Source organism: Aquarana catesbeiana, linkage group LG08 (genome assembly GCF_042186555.1).
Source record: "Aquarana catesbeiana isolate 2022-GZ linkage group LG08, ASM4218655v1, whole genome shotgun sequence".
Classification (NCBI taxonomy): domain Eukaryota; kingdom Metazoa; phylum Chordata; class Amphibia; order Anura; family Ranidae; genus Aquarana; species Aquarana catesbeiana.
In genome coordinates this window covers 70,272,901-70,298,363 of record NC_133331.1, presented here as the reverse complement: position 1 = coordinate 70,298,363, position 25,463 = coordinate 70,272,901, and the positions used below count along the sequence as shown (strand labels likewise).

Genomic DNA, 25,463 nt, shown 5'->3' with positions numbered 1-25,463 from the left:
ATCTCATGAAAGCTACCATAGAACCGTCCCTACTATCAGATCACAACCCTATCTCTATGACCTTACAATTACCGACCAAGAACACAAACATGCGTATTTGGCGTCTCGATAGTTCCCTACTGACGGATGAACTTAACATAAATAGACTGTCCAAATGCCTAACTGACTTCTTTGCCAACAATGACACTCCTGACGTCACACCGCTGACCGCATGGAATGCGCATAAATGTGTCATTAGGGGCGAGCTCCTTTCTATCGCCGCTAACCGCAACAAACTTAACCGCGCACGCATAGCCGAACTAACCGCGCGTATACACGCGCTCGAACAGGCACACAAAGCCTCCGTCACTTCTGCTTTACTAACCGAGTTGACACGGGCGAGAGAGGAGCTTTTAGATGTACTTAACAAATCGTTGAAACGCAAATTCATGCTGACACAAAAACTATTTTATGAATTCGGGAACAAATCCAGCAAATTATTAGCGAGGGCACTACAATCCAAAAAGGCTTCACATACTATTCATAAAATCTCCAACTCAGCTGGTGAATCGTTTTCTAAAAATGAGGATATCTCAACGCAATTTGTTCAATATTTCACCAAATTGTACAATTTGACCCCGTCCCATCACGCCGACGATTTGATTAACCGGAAAACCACTCTCCTAAATTTTCTTAAACAATACGGACCACAACCTCTCTCCACAGAAGACGCTCAATCACTAGACACCCCACTTTCAACAGATGAACTCCTTGTAGCACTACGACAAATGAAAACAGGTAAAAGCCCTGTCCCTGATGGCCTTTCGACCTGCTACTATAAATCCTTCCCTTCCACCCTCCTTCCACACCTAGCGAAAGCTCTCAATGCTCTATCCCCCTCAACACACTCGCACAATGAAATGCTCACAGCCCACATTACACTCATCCCCAAAAAAGATAAGGATCCCACTCAAGTGACAAACTACCGCCCCATCTCTCTGCTTAACGTGGACCTCAAGCTATATGCGAAAGCATTAGCTAACCGAATCCTACCCTTCATACCATCTTTAATTTCACTAGAACAGGTTGGCTTTGTCCCCGGCCGTGAGGCTAGGGACAACACCACTAAGGCGCTGAACATACACCACTGGCTCACAAAAACGTCCACCAAAGGGTTCTTTCTTTCGCTGGATTCAGAGAAGGCGTTTGACAGGGTAGCCTGGGACTACATGGAGGCCACCCTTCAGGCAATAGGCTTGCCTCCGCGCATGCTCACAATGATCTTGGCCCTCTATGCCTCCCCAACAGCCAGGTTAAGAATTAACGGCACGCTGTCGGACGCCTTCTCTGTCTCCAATGGAACCCGTCAAGGGTGCCCCCTGTCCCCGCTTATATTTATACTAACCTTTGAACCCATGCTCCGCAAATTGAGGGATAACCCCACTACCAAAGGTGTTGACATGCACCACAAATCATACAAATTAGCCGCATAGGCGGACGATATACTACTGTTCCTGACTGACCACATCACAACCATCCCCAACCTTCTAAAAGAATTCGAATTCTTCAAAACCCTCTCTAACTTGAGAATCAACTTCGACAAATCCAAAGCCCTCAATATTACCCTATCCTCTGACATGGTAAATCTCTGTAAACTTAACTTCCCCTTCGACTGGGAGCCGTTGGCCATTTCTTACCTCGGAATCAAAATCACCTCAGACCTGAAAAACCTATACGCCAGTAACTTCGCACCCATGATCTTGTCCATCCAAGGAGATCTTCAGAAATGGCATCTGGGATCCTTCTCTTGGCTGGGTAGGATCGCTATACTGAAGATGAACGTTTTGCCCAGAATCCTTTACCTTCTTCAAGCCATACCAATAAGGTTACCTCCCACATTCTTCTCATCATACAAACGCATTTGCAGGTCCTTCATATGGGCATCGAAACAACCGAGACTTAGTTGGGACAGATTAGTCCTTCCCAAACGAATAGGAGGCCTGGGACTTCCAGATCTCAAAAAATACCATTGGGCCTGCCACTTAACTAGAATGGTAGACTGGCACAAACACCGTCAGGCCAAAGACTGGTTAGAATTAGAATACTCATTTGCGAGTCTTCCGATCGTTAACTCCCCATGGGTCGATAGTAGACACATCCCAGAAACTTTCTTGTCCCACCCTTCCATTGGCGCCACCCTTGCAATCTTCAAAAGGGTTTGCAAAACACTTCACATGCTTCCAGCACCGGGTCCTATGACTCCACTAAATAACAACCCAGAATTCCCCCCAGGTCTAGTGCATAAAGACCCTACCCAAGACACGGCCACCACCCTGGTAAGGGCCCACAGCTGTTTTCGCAATGGCTCACTACTCTCTCATGCGGAACTTGACTCGACACTTTCTAACCTCCACTTACCTTTCTTTAAATACCTGCAATTGAGACATTTTCTTCAAACACATAGCAGGGATTCCCCTTACAGCAGAGACCACACCCCATTGGAACTAATTTGCCAAGACACTGAACCCCAGGGCCATCTCATATCCGCCACCTACTCTCTCTTGTTCTCACAGCACATAGTCAAAAATGACAAACTAGTAAAGCAATGGGAATCGCAGGAATGGGATTCCATCTTCACCCTCATGCATAAGGGCTCTATAAATGTCTCAACACAAGAAAACAGATATAAAGTGTTCTCTAAGTGGTACAGAACACCCGACAGAGTTCACCACTTTCACCCCTCCATCCCCCCAACCTGTTGGAGGTGTGGTTCTGCCAAGGGCACTCTACTGCACATTTGGTGGAATTGCAGCCTCATTCAGCCATTCTGGCAGGCAATCCACCGGTTAATTACCCAAATATCCACTTATTCACCGGCATTCACACCCGAAAGATACCTACTTCATCACACTCCTGTCTCCCCAGGAACTTACAAAAAATCGATTACCATACATCTAATCAATGCAGCTAATCTATGCATCCCCGCCCTTTGGAGGAATACGTCACCCCCCAGGGTTCAAGACTGGATCCGGAGGGTAGATAAAATAGCAGAGATGGAGAATCTTATCTGCCAGGCCAACGACAACCCTACCAAATTTAACACTACCTGGGCAAGCTGGCTACATTTCCGTCAATCACCCACGCAAACCACCCAACCTGCCCCTTCCCCACACACTACTCACTGAGCGCATATGTATTACAATCCTAACTCCCTGACTCCGCAGAGCCGCCTACCCCCTGGTCCTTCCTACTCCCCTCTCCCCGTCTCAGTTAGGTCCCTACCCTCTCCCTTCTCACAGACAGAATGGACACTTATTCTCTTGAGCATACTCTCTCATCTTACACACATGTGACACAGGCGTATAATTACCCCAGACAAACTGTCTTTCCCAACACTCGTCTGCAACGAACCAGGTCACTCAGTGGAACCGATTCAGAACCCACATTACTCATTAGTCAATGGTACCACTTATCTAACAACTTTCGTTCCCGACCCATTCACAGAGATGATCCCTTTAGGGGTGAATGGACTCGGGGTCTCTTCACGTACCATTTCCTGATGTGACCGTGGACTCCCTGCAGACCTCCCCTTCTAGAAGCAACATCTCAGCACAATTCTACTGCTCTAGGTTCGGGAATTCTAATTATTAATTATTGAACTACATTTTCTCGCATTACAGTTACTTGACTAATGCCGCGTACACACGGTCGGACTTTCTGTCCTACTTGGTCCGGCACACTTTTTGACGGACTTTGTCCGCCAGGTGCGCCGGACTTTAAAACGTCGGACTTGCCCACACACGCCCGGACTATTGCGGCGGGCTAAGTCCGCCCGTCTTTCCAACGGACTTTCGTCGGAGTTCCGGCGGACTTTCAGAATGAACGGACTTGCCCACACACGGACAAGTCCGTTCATTTTGAACGTGACTCAGGTACGACGGGACTGGAAGAGGATGTCAATCTTGCCGCTTTTATCGGCGAGATTGACACCTTGCGAGCCCCGTCGCGGGTCATACCAGGCGCTTAGGTCTGGTATGGATTATAAAGGTTCAAAAATTAAAAGAAAAACTGCGCTGCAGAGCAAAAAAGGTCAAAGGTAAAAGCTGCACACAAAATACACCAATATCTGTGTATACCATGAAAAATAAAAAATAAATAAAGTGCGCTAATTATATGAAAATACACACATAGATGTGAATACATGTGGGTGGTAGTAAAAACCCCAATCTACTGAGAGCAAGTAAATGACTCCATGAGTGGTAGAAATATATAAGTGCAAAACATAAAAACTCAAAGAAGAAACAAAAAATGTGTACATGTGAAGAACAATGATATTAATAGCGTGAAAATCTGAAAATCAAACAAACTCAGTCCATGGGTTCAAACATAAAAAGTTCATCAGTGAAAAAAAGCTTCCATCCACTATACAGCTCAGCAGCAACTAATCCCCCTATGAGTGGATTGACAAAGGAGAGAGATGTGCAGGATGGTGCAAATCCACTGATGGTGACTCCAATAAGTGAGAAAGTGATAAAGGTGGACTCTTACCCTCCGTGTTGGACCCCCTCCTTGGCAGGGTCTATCAGGCATGCAGATTTTTGCCCTCTGCAGGGACCGTGTAATGAGAAGATCTCCCCAGCAGCTGTCAGATATGTTTTCTCCGATCCGGGCTGGTCCAAGTGAAACGCCTGGAGAGGGGGGAAGGAAAGCTCTCTTGCTCCCAGTGTGGCAAAGGAAAAAGCAAAAGAGCGGAGCTCCAATAGTGTAAAAAGTTTCGGAATTTATTCAATAAAAGTACAGACTGCAACGGAGAGTGCACGCTCCGTGAGGTAAAAATACAATTAAAAACAAGCCGGCATATAAGAATCGTAATAACCCATGCATAACATGGGGCAATCGTGACGGCTTACAACGTAGCCATGCCCTACATGTTTCGTCATTAGTAGACGTCTTCAAAGGGGCCCCTTTGAAGACGTCTACTAATGACGAAACATGTAGGGCGTGGCCCAGGGACTGTGACATCATAAGGGGGCGGGGTCTCCTATATAAGTCACAACGCAGCCCTCAGAGAGCAGTCCAGCCGGAGAGAGCGTCGTGTCAACATCTGGGGAAGAGAAGAGAAGAGAAGAGAAGACAAGACAAGAAGCCTAGAAGTCCGGACCTCTGCTGGCAAGAGAGCTACCTGAAGACAGCGGAGGAGCCGGCCGAAGAACTGGAACACCGGGAGAAGAGAGCGGAGAAGAACCAACCGGACGCCGGGAGAAGATGAACCGGAGGGCCCCCCGAAGCCGAAAGAGACCCCCGAAGCCGGACGAATATCCCCCCCCCGGAGCTGTTTAATAAAATATTTAAAAAACCTGTGTAGTGTTTTATTATTTACACTTTTTCCCTAGGTGAATGGGTAGGGGTACCATGTACCCCATACTCATTCACATAGGGTGGGGGGCCGGGATCTGGGGGCCCCGTTATTATAGGGGGCTCCCGGATTCCGATAAGCCCCCCGCCTGCAGACCCCGACAACCAACGGCCAGGGTTGTCGGGAAGAGGCCCTTGTCCTTATCAACATGGGGACAAGGTGCTTTGGGGGGGGGGGGCCCGCAGGGCCCCCCCTCCCCCAAAGCACCCACCCCCCCATGTTGAGGGCATGCGGCCTGGTACGGTTCAGGAGGGGGGGGGCGCTCGCTCGTCCCCACCCCCTTTCCTGACCGGCCAGGCTGCGTGCTCGGATCGGGGTCTGGTATGAATTTTAGGGGGGAACCCATGCCGTTTTTTCGGCGTAGGGGGTTCCCTTTATAATCCATACCAGACCTAAGGGCCTGGTATGCCCCGCGCTCGCCGCAATAGGAAAATTTGTTTTTCCTATTGAAGCGAGCGCGAGATGCAATACCCTGCCCTCGCGTCGTATCTGGTCCGTTGGACCAGCATACACACGAGCGGGCTTTCCGTTGGACCAGCACACAGACGAGCGGACTTTCCGCCTAAAACTGAGTCTGATGGAAAGATTTAAAACTTGTTTCAAATCTAGGTCCGGCGGGCTTTTGGGAAAAAGTCCGCCGGAAAAGTCCGCCGGAGCCTACACACGGGCGGATTGTCCGGCACACTCTGATCTGCCGGACCAAGTATGCCGGAAAGTCCGACTGTGTGTACGGGGCATAACGTCCGTCTGTGAACGTACTATTTTGAACACTGCATATATGCTATAAGTTTGTAAACTCACGGATTGAGATGTATGTTACATATACTTTGTAAAGCTGTAAAACTCAATAAAAACCTTGAAAAAAAAAAGTTTTTCTGATAGCTCCCTTTACTTTAAATTTCTTCTTCAGAAACCAGGCAGTTAGATTGAGGTACGCTGGATCTGGATGGAGCATCTGACCCTGACCCAGAAGGTCCTCCCTGATTGGTAATCTGCAGGGAGGTTTTGTTGAGAGATTCAATAGGGTTGAGAACCAGGGTCTCTTTGGCCAATATGAAGCAATTAGGATCAGATCTGTGGACTCTGTTCTGAATTTTGCCAACGCTCTTGGTATTAGCTGAAACGGGGGGAAAGCGCAAGATGGGGCAAGTCCCATTTGTGAGCTAATGCGTCTACTCCCAATGCTCAATCCTGTCTCTGGAGAGAGAAGAAGGCTGATGTTTTTGCATTTATTTGGTTTGCAAAGAGGTCCACCTGAGGAAGGCCCCCAACTCTCTGTGACCGTCTTGAATAACTCTTGGTTTAACGACCATTCTGCCTCCCTTACTTCCCTTCTGCCAAAAAGGTCTGCTAGGGTGTTTTCCATGCCTTTCAGGTAGACTGCGGACAGTGAGGCCAAAGTGTTCTCTGCCCAACTCAGTATTTGATGAGCTAGTTCCATCAGGATCTTGCTCCTTGTGCCCCCCTGCTTTGTTAGGTATAATACTGCCGTCATGTTGTCCGACAACACTTGGACATGCTGTTCTTTTAGGGCCTGCTGGAAGAATAGGAGGCTTAGATGGACAGCCTTTAATTCCCTCCAATTTGAGGACCTTCCTGCCTCTGGCTTGGACCAAACTCCCTGTATTGTCTGCTCTTCGAGGTGAGCTCCCCACCCCCATGTGCTCGCATCTGTCGTTACTCTTCGTGTTACTGGAAAAGTCCATGGGAGTCCTTTTGAGATGTTCCTTTGGTCTCTCCACCACCAAAGTGACCTTTTCCCATTTTGAACTTCTTTTCCAGTGGTTCCTGGTGTGTCCAATTCAGTAGAATGACTGCCTGCAGATGTCGAGCATGTAGCCTAGCCCACTGCACTGAAGGGATTGCTGCGGTTAACAGACCTAAAACTGACATGGCTTCCCTTACTGAAACCTCCGTGTTGGTTTGAAGTGTTCTTAGAGCCAACTGCATTTTTTCTACCTTCTCCCGTGGGAGGAAGATTCTTTGTTCTACTGAATATATTTTGTATCCCAGAAACCTCACTCGATGATGGTATCAGATTTGATTTCTGGAGATTCAGAAGCCAACCTAGGCTGTTTAGATGTCCCTAGGTTACTTGCAGATTGATCACTACCTGATCATTTGCTTCTGTGAACAGAAGTAGATCGTCCAGATATGGTACTATGGAGATCCCCCTCAGTCTCAGGGACTCCAGAGCCTCCGCCATCACTTTCGTGAACACTCTGGGAGAGGAGGAAAGGCCGAAGGGCAGCACCCTGAACTGAACCTGCCCACCCCCACCCCCCTCAAATTAACTGCTTGTCGCAGGAACTTCTGCAATGTAGCTGCAATTGGTGTATGGAGATAAGCATCCCTCAGGTCGATGGATGCCATGTAACAGTTGGGGATGAGTAAATTTTTCACAGAGAAAATCGCATCCATCTGGAACCTTTTGTACTTTATAGATTGGTTCAGAATCTTCAGGTTGAAAATCAGGCGAAATTTCCCAGATGGTTTTTCGATCAAGAAAATGTGGGAGTAAAAACCCCTCCTTTCTTGGTCCTTTGGGGCTTGGGAAATAACACCCTGTTGCATCAGTTCTCTCAGAAGAGACGTTATCCCCGGGCTTTTTCCTGATCCCTTGGATAGTTTGTAACGTAAAACCGACTTGGGAGTGTCTGTGAGAATTCTAGCTGATATCCTTGACTGATTAGATTCAGAACACACAGGCTTTTTGTTGCTTTTTCCCAACCTGGCAGGAAAGCCTGCAACCTCCTGCCTACAGGTAGATGGTCGTCATTGCTTTTTTGAGGTTTGCTCGGGGGGTCTAAAAGGGTCTCCTATGCCTCTTCCCTTTTGAGGATTCCAGGGTCTTTTCTGGGTCTGATCTTTTTCTTTATGGGCTTGCTGAAAAGGACGAAAATTCTTCCTTTGCTGCACCACTTTCTTTTTCTGCGGAAAGGCTTTCTTCTTGTCGGCCGTTCTATCAAGGACAGTTTCTAATTCTGGTCCAAACATCAGATCTCCTATAAAGGGAATTCCGCACAACTTTACCTTTAAGGCGGAGTCCCCTGATCAGGTCTTAAGCCAAAGAGCCCTCCTAGCTGAATTAACTAGGGCTGAAGACCAGGCCGACATTGTAATGGATTCCGCCGAGGCGTCTGCCATGTATTTGACCACTCTAAAAAGGGTAGGGAAGGACTCTAGCAAATCTTTCCTAAAGGTCGGCGAAAAGTATCCCAAACAGGTGGGGAAAAAAAAAGAAAAGCAGGGCTAAATGGAGAAGCAGTGACCAGGTTTGAATAGAAAAATTTAACAATTTATTGACGTGAACACATATTAGCAGGTAGCAGGGTAATGACCCAATACAGTACTGTTATAATAAAAATGACGCCGACCACCTGTGAAGGTAGATCTGCCGCGTCCACAGACAGGGGGAACAAACTGACAAAATACAGAAAACATAAAACAAAACAAAAACCAGCGTCCGGACGCAAAATAAGTTGATGTCAGTCCTGTGGTGCAATGGGACATGAGGGAGCAAATGCTCTGTGGGTTACAGGGCTGACATCAATCCCAGAGGTGGAGGGGCACGGGGAGGAGGGAAGGGGAGGGGAAGGAGGAGGGGGGGCTGACTAGAGGCTGTAAAAAGATGTTAGGAAAGTCCAGCAAGCATCTGAAAGTTGATGATGGTGTCAAAGCTGGTTAACCTACTGATGTACATCAGACAGTATGTCCATATATTCTATCACCACGGGACATATAGTACCTGGGTGTCCTGCTGTGTGGAAAATACATCACATTCGTTGCAGCAAGTTTGTAGGAAACAGATATCAGCTGGTGAACAGTTCAATACTCCAGGCTATGTGGACAAGGCATTAGAAAGACCAGGTTACTTTACCCTCTCATACGGATATCATCGTGCGTGTAAGGGAACTGGCGTCCTCCGCGTGGAATCACTACATCACTGTATGATATTTGGGGTCGTTGCGCTGAGTGCCAAATGCACGAAGTCCGGTATTTCGGAGAGGCTCAGCAAGTCAGCTGGTCGTTGTAGTATGTAGTCTCAGCGTTCCCCTGCTCTATTCCTCCTCAGTGACCGATGGTCACATGATCCGAGTCCTCCTCCTACAAACTTGCTGCAACGAATGTGATGTATTTTCCACACAGCAGGACACCCAGGTACTATATGTCCCGTGGTGATAGAATATATGGACATACTGTCTGATGTACATCAGTAGGTTAACCAGCTTTGATACTATCATCAACTTTCAGATGCTTGCTGGACTTTCCTAACATCTTTTTACAGCCTCTAGTCAGCCCCCCCTCCTCCTTCCCCTCCCCTTCCCTCCTCCCCGTGCCCCTCCACCTCTGGGATTGATGTCAGCCCTGTAACCCACAGAGCATTTGCTCCCTCATGTCCCATTGCACCACAGGACTGACATCAACTTATTTTGCGTCCGGACGCTGGTTTTTGTTTTGTTTTATGTTTTCTGTATTTTGTCAGTTTGTTCCCCCTGTCTGTGGACGCGGCAGATCTACCTTCACAGGTGGTCGGCGTCATTTTTATTATAACAGTACTGTATTGGGTCATTACCCTGCTACCTGCTAATATGTGTTCATGTCAATAAATTGTTAAATTTTTCTATTCAAACCTGGTCACTGCTTCTCCATTTAGCCCTGCTTTTCTTTTTTTTCCCCACCTGTTTGGGATACTTTTCGCTGTTTACTTATGGGGTTGGAGTGCAGTCACCTTTAACCTATGGTTTACAACCTATAGGCATTGAACATTACTATATGAGTCAAGTCTCTTCATCCATATTTATTTTTATCTTTCCTAAAGGTGCCTGCTACCACATGGCCTTTAAGTTGTTCCAACCAGCATTCCATATTTCTGGCTACTACTGTAGCGGCCATCACCAGTTTAAGGTTAGATAAGGACGAGTCCCAGGCTTTCTTTAAAAGTGCATCTGCTCTTTTGTCCATGGCGTCTTTAAGTACGCCCATGTCCTCAAATGCTAGATCAGTCCGTCTAGACACTTGGGAGAAGGCGGCATCAATTTTAGGTCTTTTATTCCATACCAACGCTTCATCCTCCTCAAAAGGAAACCTCCTTTTGAGGGCTCTAGAAAAAACTGTCCTTTTTCTGGATCCTTCCATTCCTTCCTAATTGTATCGGTCAGAACTTTATGGAGAGGAAAAACTCTATGTTTTGTCTCCTCTAGCCCCTGGTACATTTTTGTCATATAATGACAGCTGGGCTTTCTCTTCTTGAATTTCCAAAGTGGTATAGACCGCTTTTAGTAAATCATTCACTTCTTCTAGCGTTAGTTTGTATCTAGACGTTCTCGTCTCCTCTTCCCCCTCATCTTCCTCAGAGTCAATTGTTGAGGGGGGAATACTCTCTTTCTCTTCCTCTGATTCACTTTCAATTAGTCTTGAAGTGGTAGGAGGAAGACTGGACTGGGAACTCTGTTCCTGGCTGGAACTCTGGCCCTGTTTTTTCATAAGGGACCGTACTGTCCCTAGGGTCTCTGCTAATTCCTTTCTCACTGAGGAAAAGAGCTCCTTACACTCCTGTGTGGACTCTTCCCTTACTAAACCAGAAATGAAAGATCTGCAAAGCGGCTTGGGCCATGAGTCCCTTAATGGGTTTTTGCATGAAGGGCATTTTCTTCTTGCGGTTCTCTGTGTTTTGGCGGTGGCTTTGTGTAAGACAGAAACAACCCCTATTCTATTAGGGGGAGATACTACTGCAACAGAGAGACAAGAAAAACAGTGCCCAAAGCATACTTCCCACTATGCCCCAGAGTCTCCCTTCATGCTGAACTGCTAACGGAAAATGTCATCCTAGCAGACAGCTGCAGGCTCTACCATCACATCAAACAAAACAACCACCCAGTGAAGAAAGGAAAGAGGTGCCTCTGCACCTCTCCTACCTGGGCCTGGCCGGGAACCTGGGCGCCTGCATCCGTCATCGCTGCAGACGACTCTGTCTCCTCCATTCCGAGCAGCAGCCGCCTGTGTGTTCCTTAAATGTAGCTCCTCTGTCGTCCATCGCTCAGGAGCAGAAGGAAGTCCCAACCAGATGACCCGCCCCTTCCTCCTGCATTCCAGCAGCCGGAACCACGTGCTGCTATGCCCCGCCGGAAGTCTCCACCCCCTGCAATGACGTCACCCGCCATCCGGGACTTGGCGCAAATATACAGAGACTTGGCATAGACGCTCCATCTGAGCACACCTGTGGCCCCCCGAGCACCCGAGGAGGACAACCACCAGCGGACCCTTACTCCTGTGAGCCAGCGAAGGAACGGGCACAGTAGCAACCCCCCCCTCTCGTGCGGGAGGGAGCTGGGCTGGTCTGATACAGAAACAACAAAGGTACTGCCAAAAACCCCTTCCTTGGAGAGAGCGCAGCCCCTCTGGTTCCCCAGCAGTGCTTCCACCATGGCAGAGGAAACACTAAAACTGATGGCTTGGTGGAAGCAGCTGATTTTAAAGCGGAGGTCCACACAAAAATGGAACTTCCGCTTTTCGGAACCCTCCCCCCCTCCCGTGTCACATTTGGCACCTTTCAGGGGGTAGCAGATACCTGTATAAGACAGGTATTTGCACCACCTTCCGGGCATAGATCACCGCGGTAATCGCGGTGACCTACGCCACTTCCTGTCCCCCCCCCCTCCTGTCTGCCGGGTGACGCACGGGTCCCAGAGACAGCAGGGACCATTCGGATTGCGCAGCGCGACTTGCGCATGCACAGTAGGGAACCACGAAGTGAAGCCGCAAGGCTTCAAGGCTTCACACTCTCTCCAACGTGCTGTCCTGAAAGGCGAAGGGAGAAAACAAAACAAGACTTAAGTATCACTTTAAGTATCTAAACTCTCCAGCATGAACCAAAAATGTATCACCTCTGTGTGCGCTGACCTTTTAATCGTCTTCATCTTGTGCAGGTTCCGTGGGGGTCTGGACGTGTCCCAAGGTCAGACGGGAACAGAGTCTGTGTACACCATGTTCCGGGGTCATGAGATCATGTTCCACGTGTCAACAAAACTTCCGTATACCCCGGGGGACACTCAGCAGGTCAGTATAGTTTGTAACATTGTTTCTTAGTTTTTTGAATGCCACATAATACAGTGAGTATTGTCCCTTAGTAGTGTTGTAGGTAAAGGTCTAGCAGAAGCCACTACAAGGCCAATGGCAGGTTTCACAAGAAGCAAGAAGGCCAATTTTTGTAGATCCACTAGGACAGGGAGCCATTAGGAAATTAATATTTTTGCCAAAATAATCCAGCTACATTTGTTGCAGATATATAAAGCCTGGGCTGTTTTTTTTTTTTTTTTTTTCTTCAGGGAATAGCAGAGATTAAAGAGGAACTGCAGTCTGCTCACATAATTTGTAATAAAAACATCTTTGCCATTCTGAAGCTTCCCTCCAACCACTTTGCATGTTATTTTATATATACTGTAATTCTGCGCTTGCCAAATATGCTGCAGAAATCTCCCTCTACTAAGTCTGGCTGCAGCCATTTTAACTGTGGGCAACTGAAGCTGCTGACTCTTCACTTCCTGCATTTACACAGACACACAGAGGCACACCTCAAACTTTGCAGCCCTGCAGCTTTCATTGGCCCTCTTATGACTCATCCCCCCCTCCCTTTCTGGCAAACTCTCACAGGAGTGAGAGAGCTGTGCATGATGTCATAAGCCTAGGCTAATGACAAGACAAGAAACAGGAAGTGGGCTGTATAAGGTATTTACTGGCAGAAAAAAAAATGTTTTACTATCTAAAGTTAAAACAACAAGGACAAAAGATTTAATAGATAGAAAGTTGAAAAAATGACTGAAGAGACGCTTTTACAACACTAATTATTTTTTGTTAAGTCCAGGTTTTTGAGTCACGGAATGGAATTACATCAATGCTGTTATTTGCCACTGTAGCGCTACCCCCCGCATCAGCCACTAGATTTTGGGTCCCCCAATTTCTGCATGGCCAGGCAACACACATTTTTGACTCTCATTCAGAGACAAGGAAACAGTCCAAGAACTTGTTTTTGTTGTTTTATTGGGGAAAACAACTTGGATAGGGTATGGAATTTATGGAATGCCCAATTTGACTTGATGAGCAATGATGAGGACAACTGTCACAGGCTTGGGGCTGCAGGAGAACCATTGCTCTGGGAACTCTGTGTTTTCAAGTTATCCAGAAGGGCTGGTCACTAATTTACTTTTGGCTTCCTTCCCATGAATAAAGGGAGGCCTGGAGCAGGTGGAATGAAATGAAGCTAGCAGAAGGCCGGCATGACAGGGGGATAAGGGTACAGCAGGGGTTAAATGGAAGTTGTTTTAGAATTATTGTGAGGGGATTGGGTAAAGGTAATGTTGAAGGGGGAGGGGTTTAGGTTATTTAGGGGTCAGGAGGGGTGTCCCGGGCAGCATTGCAGGGAGAATTACAGAGAAGAGGAAGTTTCCCACCCACCCTCCCTAAATACGTGGTTATGTATCTTGGGTTAATGTTTTATTTACAGGTGGTATGATGGATTACGTCGTGGCAGCAGATGAATGGCGGTGGTGATGGTCTTTGATGGTGGTAACTAACCCAGGAGATGGAAGTGTGGGGGGACTGAACGGTTATGGGCCCCTATTGTGTGTGTACAGTTAACACTAATTAGCTGAAGATGGTAATGGTGACACTGCAGGTAACGAGTTGTCTTTGGGCTGATGTTATCACGGCCGTAGGCCTATTATGATAGAAGGCCCGCAGTGTAGATGTGAAACAGAATTTACGTTGGGAAGTGCCGTCATTGACCACCAGGAGGAGAAACTGAGAGTTGATTTTGTTACGTTGAAAATGTTACAGATATATATATATATTTTATATAGATTTATATTGGTTAATAAAAGGCTGCTATGGCCAGTTTTACTCCAACAAGGTGTGGTGTCGTCACTATAGTTAAGGATAATGGGGACTTAAAGTTGGGGTATGATAGATGGCGGCAGCCATTAAAGGGAAAAGGTGTGCATCTTATGTACACTGGTCATGTATTCCTATGGGGGAGCCAGACTGTCTAAGATGGCCATTGTCTGTGATAATGGGAGTAGGGCCTATCTGATTGTTTTCTGTATAAATTCAGTGTGTTTCTCTAATAAAGGGAGTCCCGGAGCAAAAGAAAAGAAGGAAAATTAGCGCAGGGACAGCATGACAGGGTGGATAGTAGGACAGCTGGGTAAGGGTAAAAAATTGGTAGGGCAGTTAGGTCTCTTTAAGGCAGGGGGTTGTGGCTGGGGCTGGGAGGGGTCCCGGGACATTTAGGGGGAGTGGTGAACCGCGAGGTGCCAGTCAGGTGCTATACCAAGAAGAAGAAGCTTCCCACCCGCCCTCCCTATGGTTTTGGTTATCCAACACGGCTGTCGTGGCAGCCTGACGGTGGTTGGTCTTTGGAGGAGGAAGAAAAATTCTGAATTATAGAATGGTCGGGACCCATCAGTGGTATGGGGTTCTTGGGTTAACGAGGGGTTTAACTTTGAATAGCTAAATGGAGGCCACTGCGGATGATGAGGATTGATGAGGATTGTCTCCGAGCCGCTGTGTTGCGGCTGGAGGCCTAAGTTTAAGAAAAGGTTGTCGCAGTGACCAGGTTGTTTGTTGTTGCCCACAAAGATCACCAAGCGTTATTTTCTCAATTTTTGTCTGATTGTTATTTTAATTATGTTATTTATGGAAGTTATGTATTTTTGTTAAATAAAAGGCTGTGATGGCCATTTTACTCCAAAAAACCTTCTCACGTCTTTTATCGTATAGTTGGAGGGTTGTAGGAAACGGTCTAGTAGGTTTGGGCAAGGCTGGAGGTTATCTATCCTACACATGTCTAGTATTTTTTCTTCTGGTTTGCCTAGTTCTTTGGAGTAACTATAGCTATATTTACTGGCATCGTGTTTCCGTGCTTCTTGGCAGAGATATCCAGCTGGGGTGTCCAGAGTATGTCACAACCACTTCCTTCTCTATGTAATCCAAAAAAGGAACATATACTTGACTATATTCCCTCCGGAACAGCAACAGTTTCTGTGAACTTGACAAGGAAATCCCCCTTTAGCAAAGTTCCCACTTTCAGGAGCTCTATGTTCCCTTTCTTGAAAATACCAGCCCACCTGGCTGCTTAGAGAGATGTCCCAGGACAAGGGATTGGGCCACAGCTCACTAGCACAGTTCCAGAAAAGCTTGCTCGATATTACATCCGGCAACTTTAATCCTTCAGCCCTGGGGATGTAGAAGCACTCACACTGTCCCTGGAAATCCTGTTGCTCAGAAAAGACAACTGTTCAGGCTTCCTGCTGTAAGAAGTAGAGAAAAGAAGGGTAAAAAGAATTGTGGTGGTCAGCTCTCTGCTCACTGGACAGACATAATAATGAATTACTTAAAGTAAGAGGGATTAGAACCCCTGTCAGATTTGTAATGCTATCTGTGCCCCCGTTAGGGAGATTCAAAGAAAATTCAAAATGTTGGGTTGTCCCTAGAAAAGTAATAGAGGGGAAATCTTCCAATGGGGATACTAATTCTGGTGACCTGGGGGTCCCCATGGAATTCCCTAAATTTGCAGATATTCCTCTCACTTCCTGTTTGACTATGGGACAGGAAGTGAAGGGAAATCTCCCCAATGGGACACAGATGGCAACAAAAAAACTGACACAGGTCATAACCCTCCTTTTCTCTATCCAAAATTAAAAGAAAAACGTTTTCCCTATAGTTCTACTTTAAAGTATATCTAAAGCCAAAATGAGTGTTCCTGTTTCAGACAGAGTAGGGAATGGTTAAAGCCCTGTCAGTTATTTTTATTGTGATCTATTGGAGAGTTTTCTGCCCTACACACAAAACAGGAAGTGAGTGAAAATCTTTCCAAAGCCTGGAAAGTACCCCCTTGCCTGGAGTTTTGCACTTGTTTTAAATGTAACATTGCCACCAGTAGGTGGCCCCACATGTGAACATCTTCTGTCTTGGTAACATCTCAGAATTGTGGGCAGGGGAGGGTCAGAAAGGTATTATTAGATTCTGCTCCTCTCAATTACAATTTTCCTTCCAGTTGCAGAGAAAACGTCATATTGGGAATGATATTGTCTCATTGGTGTACCAGGATGATGGCTCAGTTTTCTCATCGGATATGATAACGTCCCATTTCCTCCATTGCTTCATTGTCGTCCAGTCCTGCAGAAGTCACATCGGTAATACTCTGTACAAGGTGAGACCTTTTTCTTTAACTTTAAGAGGATGAAGCCATCTACAGTTTTCTGCATTTTTTAGGCTAATTTGCAATTTTGTAAATAAATAAATTAAAAAAAGAGCAATGGTTGACATGCAAGGCTGCTGTTTGAAATCGTGGGGCCCTCTACAGTCTACCTAACAGACCCCACTCTGAAAATAGCAAAAAAAAATTGCTAAAAATACACTAAAATCATTATTAGCAGACACAAACACAACATAGGTTACAAAATTACTGTGAAATCTAAAATATTAAACTGTATTGAGTGGGGATGCAGCAACATATCCGTAAAAAGCAATTAAAAAAAATAATGAAAAAAAATATTGAAATGATTAACCACTTCAGACCCGGAATATTTGGCTGCTCAATGACCAGGCCATTTTTTGCGATACAGCACTGGGTCGCTTTAACTGACAATTGCGTGGTCATGCAACGCTGTACCCAAACAAAATTGACGTCCTTTTTTTCCCACAAATAGAGCATTCTTTTGGTGGTATTTGATCGCCTCTGCGGTTTTTATTTTTTGCACTATAAACAAAAGAAGAGCGACAATTTAAAAAAAAACGCTATCTTTTACTTTTTGCTATAATAAATATCCCACATTTTTTTATCAAAAAAACTATTTTTTTCCTCAGTTTAGGCTGATATGTATTCTTCTACATATTTTTGGTACAAAAAATGGCAAGCGTCTACAAAATAGGGGATAGATTTATGGCATTTTTATTATTTTTTTTTTTTACTAGTAATGGCGGCGATCTGCAATTTTTATCGGGACTGCGATATTGCGGAGGACAAATTGGACACTTTTGACACATTTTTGGGACCATTGACAATTATACAGCGCGCGCTTGCCCCTAGTGGCCAAAAGGTGAAGCGACACACACAGATCCCGGTTCTCGCTCTGTCACGAGCGATCGCAGGAGCCCGGCGCTCAATGCGCCCGTCAGGCACTCGCATCGGCTCCAAGCACACGCTGCGGCTGCTGGCGCACACGCCTCCGGCTGAGGACGCGCGCCCCCTAGTGGCCAAAAGGTGAAGCGACGTAAGGTAACGCCATTTCGCCCAGCCGTGCCATTCTGCCGCAGTAAAACACCGGCGGCTGGTCGGCAAGCGGTTAAGGGCTGCTTCACAACATTAAGGTGCAGAGTGTAACTGTTTTTTGTGCATTTCCGTGTGGCGAGTTTTGCACAGCCCATCAATTTCAATGGGCTGCCAAAAATGCAGGAATGCACAGAAAGTACTGGATTTTTTTAAAGTGTGATGCAACAAACTGCTTGGTACTGCGGTACCATGTGTTTTGGTGGCTGTAAACGCAACTGCGATTTCTAGATGTGTGTGAGTGCCACTAAGTATTAATGGCACCTGTGCGCGTCTGCAGAGGTAAGGGAAAGGGACTGAGGGAATGGGACTGGAGCTGTGGATGCAACTGGACCAGCGATGAGATTCAATTAGGAATCTTATAATGATGAATGCTAAATCTAAGCTATAGGTCAGTAATCTCAAACTGCGACCCCGGATGCCGGATGTGGCCCTTTGCTTGCTTTTATCAGGCCCTTAGGGCACTATTCCTCTGACTGACACCAATGATGAGGCATTCTTTACTCCCATTGATACCAGGGCAATTTCTGTTTCCATTGGCCACAATCTAGGCCCCTCAAAGTTTGAAGGACAGTAAACTGGCCCTTTGTTCAGAAAGTTTGGAGACTCCTGCTATAGGTGATAGAAAATGTTGCACATTACCCAGATCAGTTAGCATGGATCATCTGCAGAGGGAACTGAGTCTGTAGGGTGACGACAGCATAGGAAAAGAAGAGGCATAGTTGCCGGCCCTTTCTTCCATCCTGCCGTAACACCGCTGAAGCCTGCTGTGACACAGCCTTGGAGTCCCTTGAGTGACCACAGCTTGCTGGAGTTACATGCTTGTTATTATCCTATATTATGTGAGTAGCCATTTGGCTGAATATTCTTAATAGATTCCCATTTACTTGATCTGCTACACTTAGTCTGGCGCACCTTGCTGCTTTTTCATTTGTCTTCCAGAGAACTGCTTCACTCTTAAGGGAGCTGCCACTAGTGTTCCTACAGCACTCCATTGGACTCCATGGACTTTGTTGTGTTCTTTTAATTTGATGTAGCACCCTAGAGTTCAGGCAAGGATGCCCCTCACAAATTTACTTGCCAGGAATAGTCACCCTGGTTGACTTTTAGATATCTATTGATTTCTCCCTAAGTTTGGCCTTGTTGCACTTTTCTCTTCTACCACTAGGTGGCCGGGTACTTGGTGGTACTAGATATGAGAAGGGCAATGCAAGGTCAGGTTATGGGTATATGGGGTATCTCAGCCAATGGGCTGGGGTTTTCTTGAATCCCTTGGCCTGCTGGGAGAGCCTATATATTCGGGTGGAGTCAGGTGATCTGTGTTCTGTGCCACCTGGACGGCTGTCTGGGTGGATGTATGTTGTATTGCCCGGGCTGCTAGGCCAGAGATGGGGCCTAACCCGGGCACATCTGGCTGCTAGGCTGTCTGAGGGCCTATCCAAGAGCAGCGCAGGGTTGGGACTGCGGCCCGCAGTCCAACCAAAAGTGATGGTTCTGCCGGCCGGAGAACCTGTCGTAGTCGGAGGTAGAGGGGAAGCTGTCGCCAGTAAGGGACTATCCGCCTTATTACCAGGGACCACAGTGAGTAACCGATGCAAGTACCGGAGCGGTATTCTCACCAAGCGGGGACGGTAAAGAATCTGGAAAACTTCAGTGGAAATCAAGTCATGGACCCACCCAGCAGAGGTGACGCTTGCAGAGCAGCCTTGTGTGTCAAGCCAGGGACAAAGCAGGCCAGCGGGGGTGAAGCTTGAGAGGTATCTGGAGTGCCAAGCTAGGGACCCAGCAGAGAGGCAGGGGTGACACTTGAGGAAGATACCACCGTGAAGATTGGAGGAGCTCAAGGGATTCAGTGGCAGTGAATCAGCGGGTCTAGTGAGGGACCAGGAGCTCAGTGGGCTGAAGAACTACAAGGAATGATTGTAGTGAAAGTGAAAGAACTGTTACACTTTGTGTTAGGAACGGTTAAAGACTGTTGCCATAGGAGACAGCATTCCTGCACATGCAGATGTGGTGTCTTGCTGGATGCCTTTCCCTGCATGGCTGTCCTCCTATTGAAGTCTCGGAGTCTGCCAATTAATCTTGCAACTACCTAAGGGTGTCCTGGCCCTAAACCTCTCTCCCCCAAAAAGTTGGTTAAGAGAAATAAACTGTCTTTTGCATTCAAGAAGTGTCTGGCGCCCAATAACTTTAACTACTTTGCACCCACCAGGTCCTCACAACCCACAACATATAGAAGGATGTCAGCTATCCCTGGCCCTTGAGGTTCTCATTAGATCAAAGGAGGCCTGATACCTTGCTACATTGATAATCCAGGACTTTTATTGCATATATATTTTACACTATTTTAATTCTACTTCTCCTTGTCCTTCCAAGGTTTGTCTTTGTTCATACTTTGCGCCATCTCCCCCTTCTTGTTTGCAGTGAACTGAAGGCTTCCAGCCTGGAGGAATGGAGTGGGAAGCCCAACTACATAAAGAACACTAATGCTGGCCATAGATGGATTGACTTGGGTAGAATCAGCCTTGCCCATACATGGGTCGAATCTCAGCCGGTCTCTGCTGAACTGGCCAAGATTTGATCCATGTATGGACAGGCTGATTCTACCCAAGTCGATCCATCAATCCACTTGGGTACAACCAGCATGTCAGATTTCCAGCATGCAATTATTGCCAGCGGCTATAGCCCCTAGCCACTATAGCCCCTAGCAATAATCATTTTGTTCTCCCAGCGGCGATGTCTCCCCCCAGCTGAGAGAACACAATAGTTCAGCAGGAGGGATTCCCCTGTCAACATTGGCTGTTTTGATGGGGGAATCAAGTGATTTTCATTCCTGCAACCCATGGTTGTAGGAAAGAAAATCACATCATCTATGGCCTGCCTAAGTCACATTGGTGGAAGATAAAATGCAGCTACAGGAACGGAATGTGGCTGATCGGATGTGATTGTATTAGGGAAGTAGAGAAAGGGGGAGGGAGCAGATAAGAATATATAGACTGGGCAGTTGGAACGTGGGGATCGGCAGAGAATCAGGAAGGAACTGAATGTAGCTAAGCAGCTGCAAATGTGCTTATCAGCTGCCCCCCCCCCCTGAGCTCATGGGGTCTGGGGCCTGGGCCCTGTACAAGGAGGGCTGATGGTTCCACGCGTATCAGTGGCTCTGGGGACATGTACCAATGCAAAAAGTTTTATAAATACTGTTCAGCACAGCGGAGAGAGGGTCTTTTAATGTGACTTAAATGGCAACTTGAAAAATACCCACACAATAGATTGGGGAATCTCAGAGGTGTGGGAATCACTAGGCCGCAAGATTTTTATCTACCTGTGTGTATCCAGCTAGCTAAATTTGAGTGGTTCTCCCTCCAGTGGTAGCTAGCAGTATTGCAGGCTGTGACAATTGTATCACAGCTGGCTATACCTTCCCAAAGGCTCTCTCCTCATTCCTTCTCCACCAAACAAGGTTCTCACCCCCAGCTAGTAAGTGAACATGCATCCTTGGCAATGGACTAGTCTGTGCGGCATTTAGATTTAGAACTCCGTGGAACACTACAGGCATCAGGCTGAGGCCTGAATTTTTAATATGCAGGCTGAGGTCTGGACCTACAGTGTCCTATGTAGAGGAAATGATATCTGCTCTCCACTAAAAATAGGTCTGCCAGTCTCTGAAACTTCTGGGGACATAGGGGGTAGAGGTTACTGCTCTGACTCATTCACTTGTGTGTGTTAGCCATTGAGCTCTATGAACCGCATAGGAATACATAGGAAAAGAAGCCAAACATTCCACCTACTGGTCGTATTTTAAATAAAAAATAATCCAATGCTATATTTTATATTTATCTGACATATACTGTATGTCAGGCAAGTATAAAGTATATATATGTGAAATATAAAATATATATACCCGGAATAGGAAAACAATTCTGATATTAAATAAAGAAAGAAGATAAGGAAACATTCTTTTAACCATTTTGGATGACTCTTCTCTTTTATAACTAATTTTTATCAGAACATCTTTAGTTTACAGAAATCTCCTAAATAATATATATTGTCTTCCCAGGTCTCAGTTACAGCTCGGGATGATGTGCCAGGATTCGGACCAGCTCTGTCAATTCCTGCCGTGTTTCAAAAGGTAATCAAGATGCCAATCTTCCCTCTTACGGGGGAGGATACCTATATATTTACAGAAGACATATGCTTTGATGATTTGCTGATCACATTTAGATAATTCCCAAATACTATAAATCTGAGGTCCATCCATGTCTTCTCTTACATGGCTTCTTCTCCTATATTTGTAGACCCCCCCCCCCCAACAACTACCACCACCAGTATGATATTTTTTGGGAGGTTATTCATCTTGTTTTCTGGCTTGAGCACTGCATTCTGAACAGCAGTGGATTGTGGTAACTGCTGTCTAGCTCAGTGGCTCTGAACAGCCAGGTCACAACCTCCCTCTTGCTGGGCCATGGCTTCTATCCTCCATGAATTCTGTGTTCAAACACCAGCCAGTTAGGATCTTGAGAGCATTCCAGAGCCACACCACTTCGAACCCTTAAAGGGTTCATACCCAGCACTGTAGCAGAGTGGAGATAGTGTTCGCAGGATACACCTAGATTCTTCCCCATTACTTGCGCAGCTCAGTAGCCATTCTAAAGGTGTGTGCTCTGGTAACAAAGGAAAACCTGACAATCTAGATGGCATGTCACTAATAGCAATGAGTTCCAAGAGAACAGAAACCCAAAGAGCTCTCCTTCTTCCCAATCCTCCTCCTCTTCCAGGCAGCACATTGCTGCCTCGTGAGCCTTATGCTTGGGCATGTTAGGTGACATATTGACTGTGCTTCCACATACAAGCTCATACAGGGAAGCAAAGCCATCAGCAGCTATGGTCAGATACTGTCAGCTCACTGCTGGACCTTCTGAGAATCAGGAATGGTTTTACACAAACCATTAGTTGCTCATTACTAAAAAAAAACAATGTGTGTATTAGGGGATTTAAAAATTTTCTCAGACTCCCAAGCTGGTTTCTGTCCAATGATCAGTACCAGCACTAACACCAGTGATATTCTGAAGTATTTTCCCTCTGGCACACTATTCCATCAACACCATTGATTTGAGGGGATATTCTCCACTTGGAGCCACTATTGCACTGACATCAATGATTTGATGGGAGTGTTTTTTTTTCCCGGGGGGGTTATTATTTCTATGACACCAATAATTTGAGCTGTTGTTCTTCACTGGTAAACAAACCCTACTGACACTGATGACTTGAAGGGGACTTTTTCCTGGTGGTCGCTATCCCACTCCGACCATTGATTTTGGGAATTATTCTTCACTGGTGACTACTACTCCACTGACACCAATAGTTAGAAGTACTGTTTTTTCTTTGGGTTACTATCTCAATGATACAATTGATTTGAGGAGTTGTTATTTACTGGTGGCCACATCCCCACTGACACCAATGAATTGAAGGGGACTTTTTCCTGTTGATCACTATCCCACTGACACCAATGATTTGGGGAATTATTCTTCACTGGTGGCCATTACCCTACTGACATCAATGATTTTGAGGGCATTTTTCTGGTGCCCACTATTCTATTGACACCAAATATTTGAGAGATTATTTTCCCCAGGGCTCCATATTAATGCCCATCATTTTTGAATGCGGAGCGCAGCAAGCTTAAATATTGTAGGTGTAGATTTGCCCGTGTTTAGAAATTTTTTTGTCTAATTAACCATAATAACAAGTCTTTCTTCCCTTCTAGAACCAGCAGTTTCGAGAATTCCTTCTCACCAAATTGATCAATGCTGAGGTCAGCTGCTACAAAGCAGAGAGGTTCTCCAAGCTTCAGGTGAGGGTCATATGTTGGGGCATCTGATGTCTTCTGAGTGGTATCTAGATCTGCACTTGACATGAAGGGTAAGGAACCCACTAGATGGAATAATCATGAAGACTTAGCCAATATTGTAGAGGCCAGGGAATAAGTAGAGGGTTCTTCTAGGTCATACCATTTTCCTATATGATGCCACTATTCCAAATTTTAGGTGGTGGTACATAGTCTGTAGTCAATAGAAGTTTTTGTAATATTCTGCAGTCTACTGAGTGAAATGGGTTGCTCTCAGTGCTATTGTAGATTCAAGTTCAGAAGTTTCAGACTAAGGATAAGTTATGCAGACAACTGCAGATGTTAATTCAGTGTTAGGGATCAGGTTCAATATTAAGCTACTGTCAGGGCTTAGGGGCTTAAAGTATTACTAAACTCAAGACACTGCATTCACTATATATGGTTTCCCACAAGACACAGAACATGGAAATGCAATTATTTTAGTAAATATAAACTGCTAAATACTTTTCTCATCAGCAGTGTATAGCAGTCTTGTGACTTCTATCAGTGTCTGGTTAAAGCTTGTAGGAGGAGTTTTCTCAATGTCCAATGAGACTGCAAGACCTGTGTCTGAAGAAAAATAAACCTTTCCAGCAATACACACCAAACTGAGCATGTGCAGCCTGACTCCAAAGGCTCTGTCTTATCTGGACTTGTCCAGGGGGATAGTGCAGGAAGGGGAGGTTCTGTGCATACAAGATCAAGCAGCCTTTTTCACAATGCAGAGGATTAACCCCTTAGGTTCCACAGTGAGTATAACAAGCATGCTTTACTGCATATACAGACTGACTTTACTCTTGTGGGTTTAGTAACACTTTAAGTGATACATTGTATCTATGTCAACAAGCATTCTAGTAGAATGCTGTATTCTCTATTCGGATGCATGGAGCATTTGGCATGAAAAGGCTGTTTTTGACCTTATTTTCCTGCATTTCAAATGCACCTCAATAAGACACTGGAGTGTACAAAATCTGGTGCAGCTCTGCATAGAAACCAATCATCGAATCTTAAAAGAACAAGCTGAAGTTAGAAGCTTATTGGCTACCATGCACAGCTGCACCAGATTCTGAGCACTCCCATTTTAATAAATCAACCCCACTGCACCCAAAGTAAAGCAATGCAATGCAGGTCAACCGCAGTCTCTGAACTGCTTTGTGTTCTGCTCAGCAAGGGTTTGATTTACTAAAGGCAAATAGATTGTGCACTTTGCAAAGTGCAATAGCTCCAGAGCTTAGTAAATGAGCAGAAGCTCTGCTGACTTCCATCTTCCAATCATGTGCAAGCAAAAATGCTGTTTTTTTTTATTTTCCTTGCACGTGATTGAGTAAACTTTGCAAAGTGAAGCTTTACCTCATTTATTTAAGTTCTGGAGCTAATGCACTTGCAGAGGGCAACTGCACTTTGCAAAGTGCACAGTCTATTTGCCTTTAGTAAATCAACCCCTTAGCCAATAGGGTTTTGTTGACCTGCATTCTTCCAAATGCAGGTCAACACAGCAATACAGTTCCCATCAAACAGAGCCATAAAGCAGCAGCCAAGCACTGAAATATCAGCTTAGACTGATTCTATGAAGTATTTATAGAGTCTGAGCCCCTTGGAGTGGGAGCCTAGACTATAGTGATGGTTCCACCAGGCTAAGGTCAAGTAGATAGAAGCTGGAAAGGTTGCTGCTTCTAAGTTTTAAAGGGAGAAACACATGTGGGAGAGATGTATGCGCTGCACACCCCAAAGCAATAAATTGACAAGAAATGGACAGTTTCTCCGGTGGGGCTTTAGACAGCAATATCTTAAAGTCAGGAATAATCTAGAATATATAACCAGTAAGTGCATTTATTTGAACAATAAGCAAATGTCATGTT

The 25,463-nt window shown here is 45.8% G+C and overlaps 1 protein-coding gene and 1 long non-coding RNA gene across 2 annotated transcripts in view; both read left to right on the top strand.

Moving 5' to 3' along the window:
• Window positions 1-21,948, top strand: part of LOC141106673 (rap1 GTPase-activating protein 1-like) — a 165,887-nt gene extending 143,939 nt beyond the window's left edge. The window contains exons 12-14 of the mRNA XM_073597613.1: window positions 12,325-12,454; window positions 16,449-16,604; window positions 21,781-21,948. Coding sequence (XP_073453714.1) covers window positions 12,325-12,454; window positions 16,449-16,604; window positions 21,781-21,948 — 454 coding nt within the window. The remainder of the gene's footprint in view (window positions 1-12,324; window positions 12,455-16,448; window positions 16,605-21,780) is intronic.
• A 1,534-nt stretch (window positions 21,949-23,482) lies between these two features.
• Window positions 23,483-25,463, top strand: part of LOC141105809 (uncharacterized) — a 44,899-nt gene continuing 42,918 nt past the window's right edge. Inside the window, exon 1 of the long non-coding RNA XR_012235655.1 lies at window positions 23,483-23,571. This is a non-coding gene — a long non-coding RNA (uncharacterized lncRNA). The remainder of the gene's footprint in view (window positions 23,572-25,463) is intronic.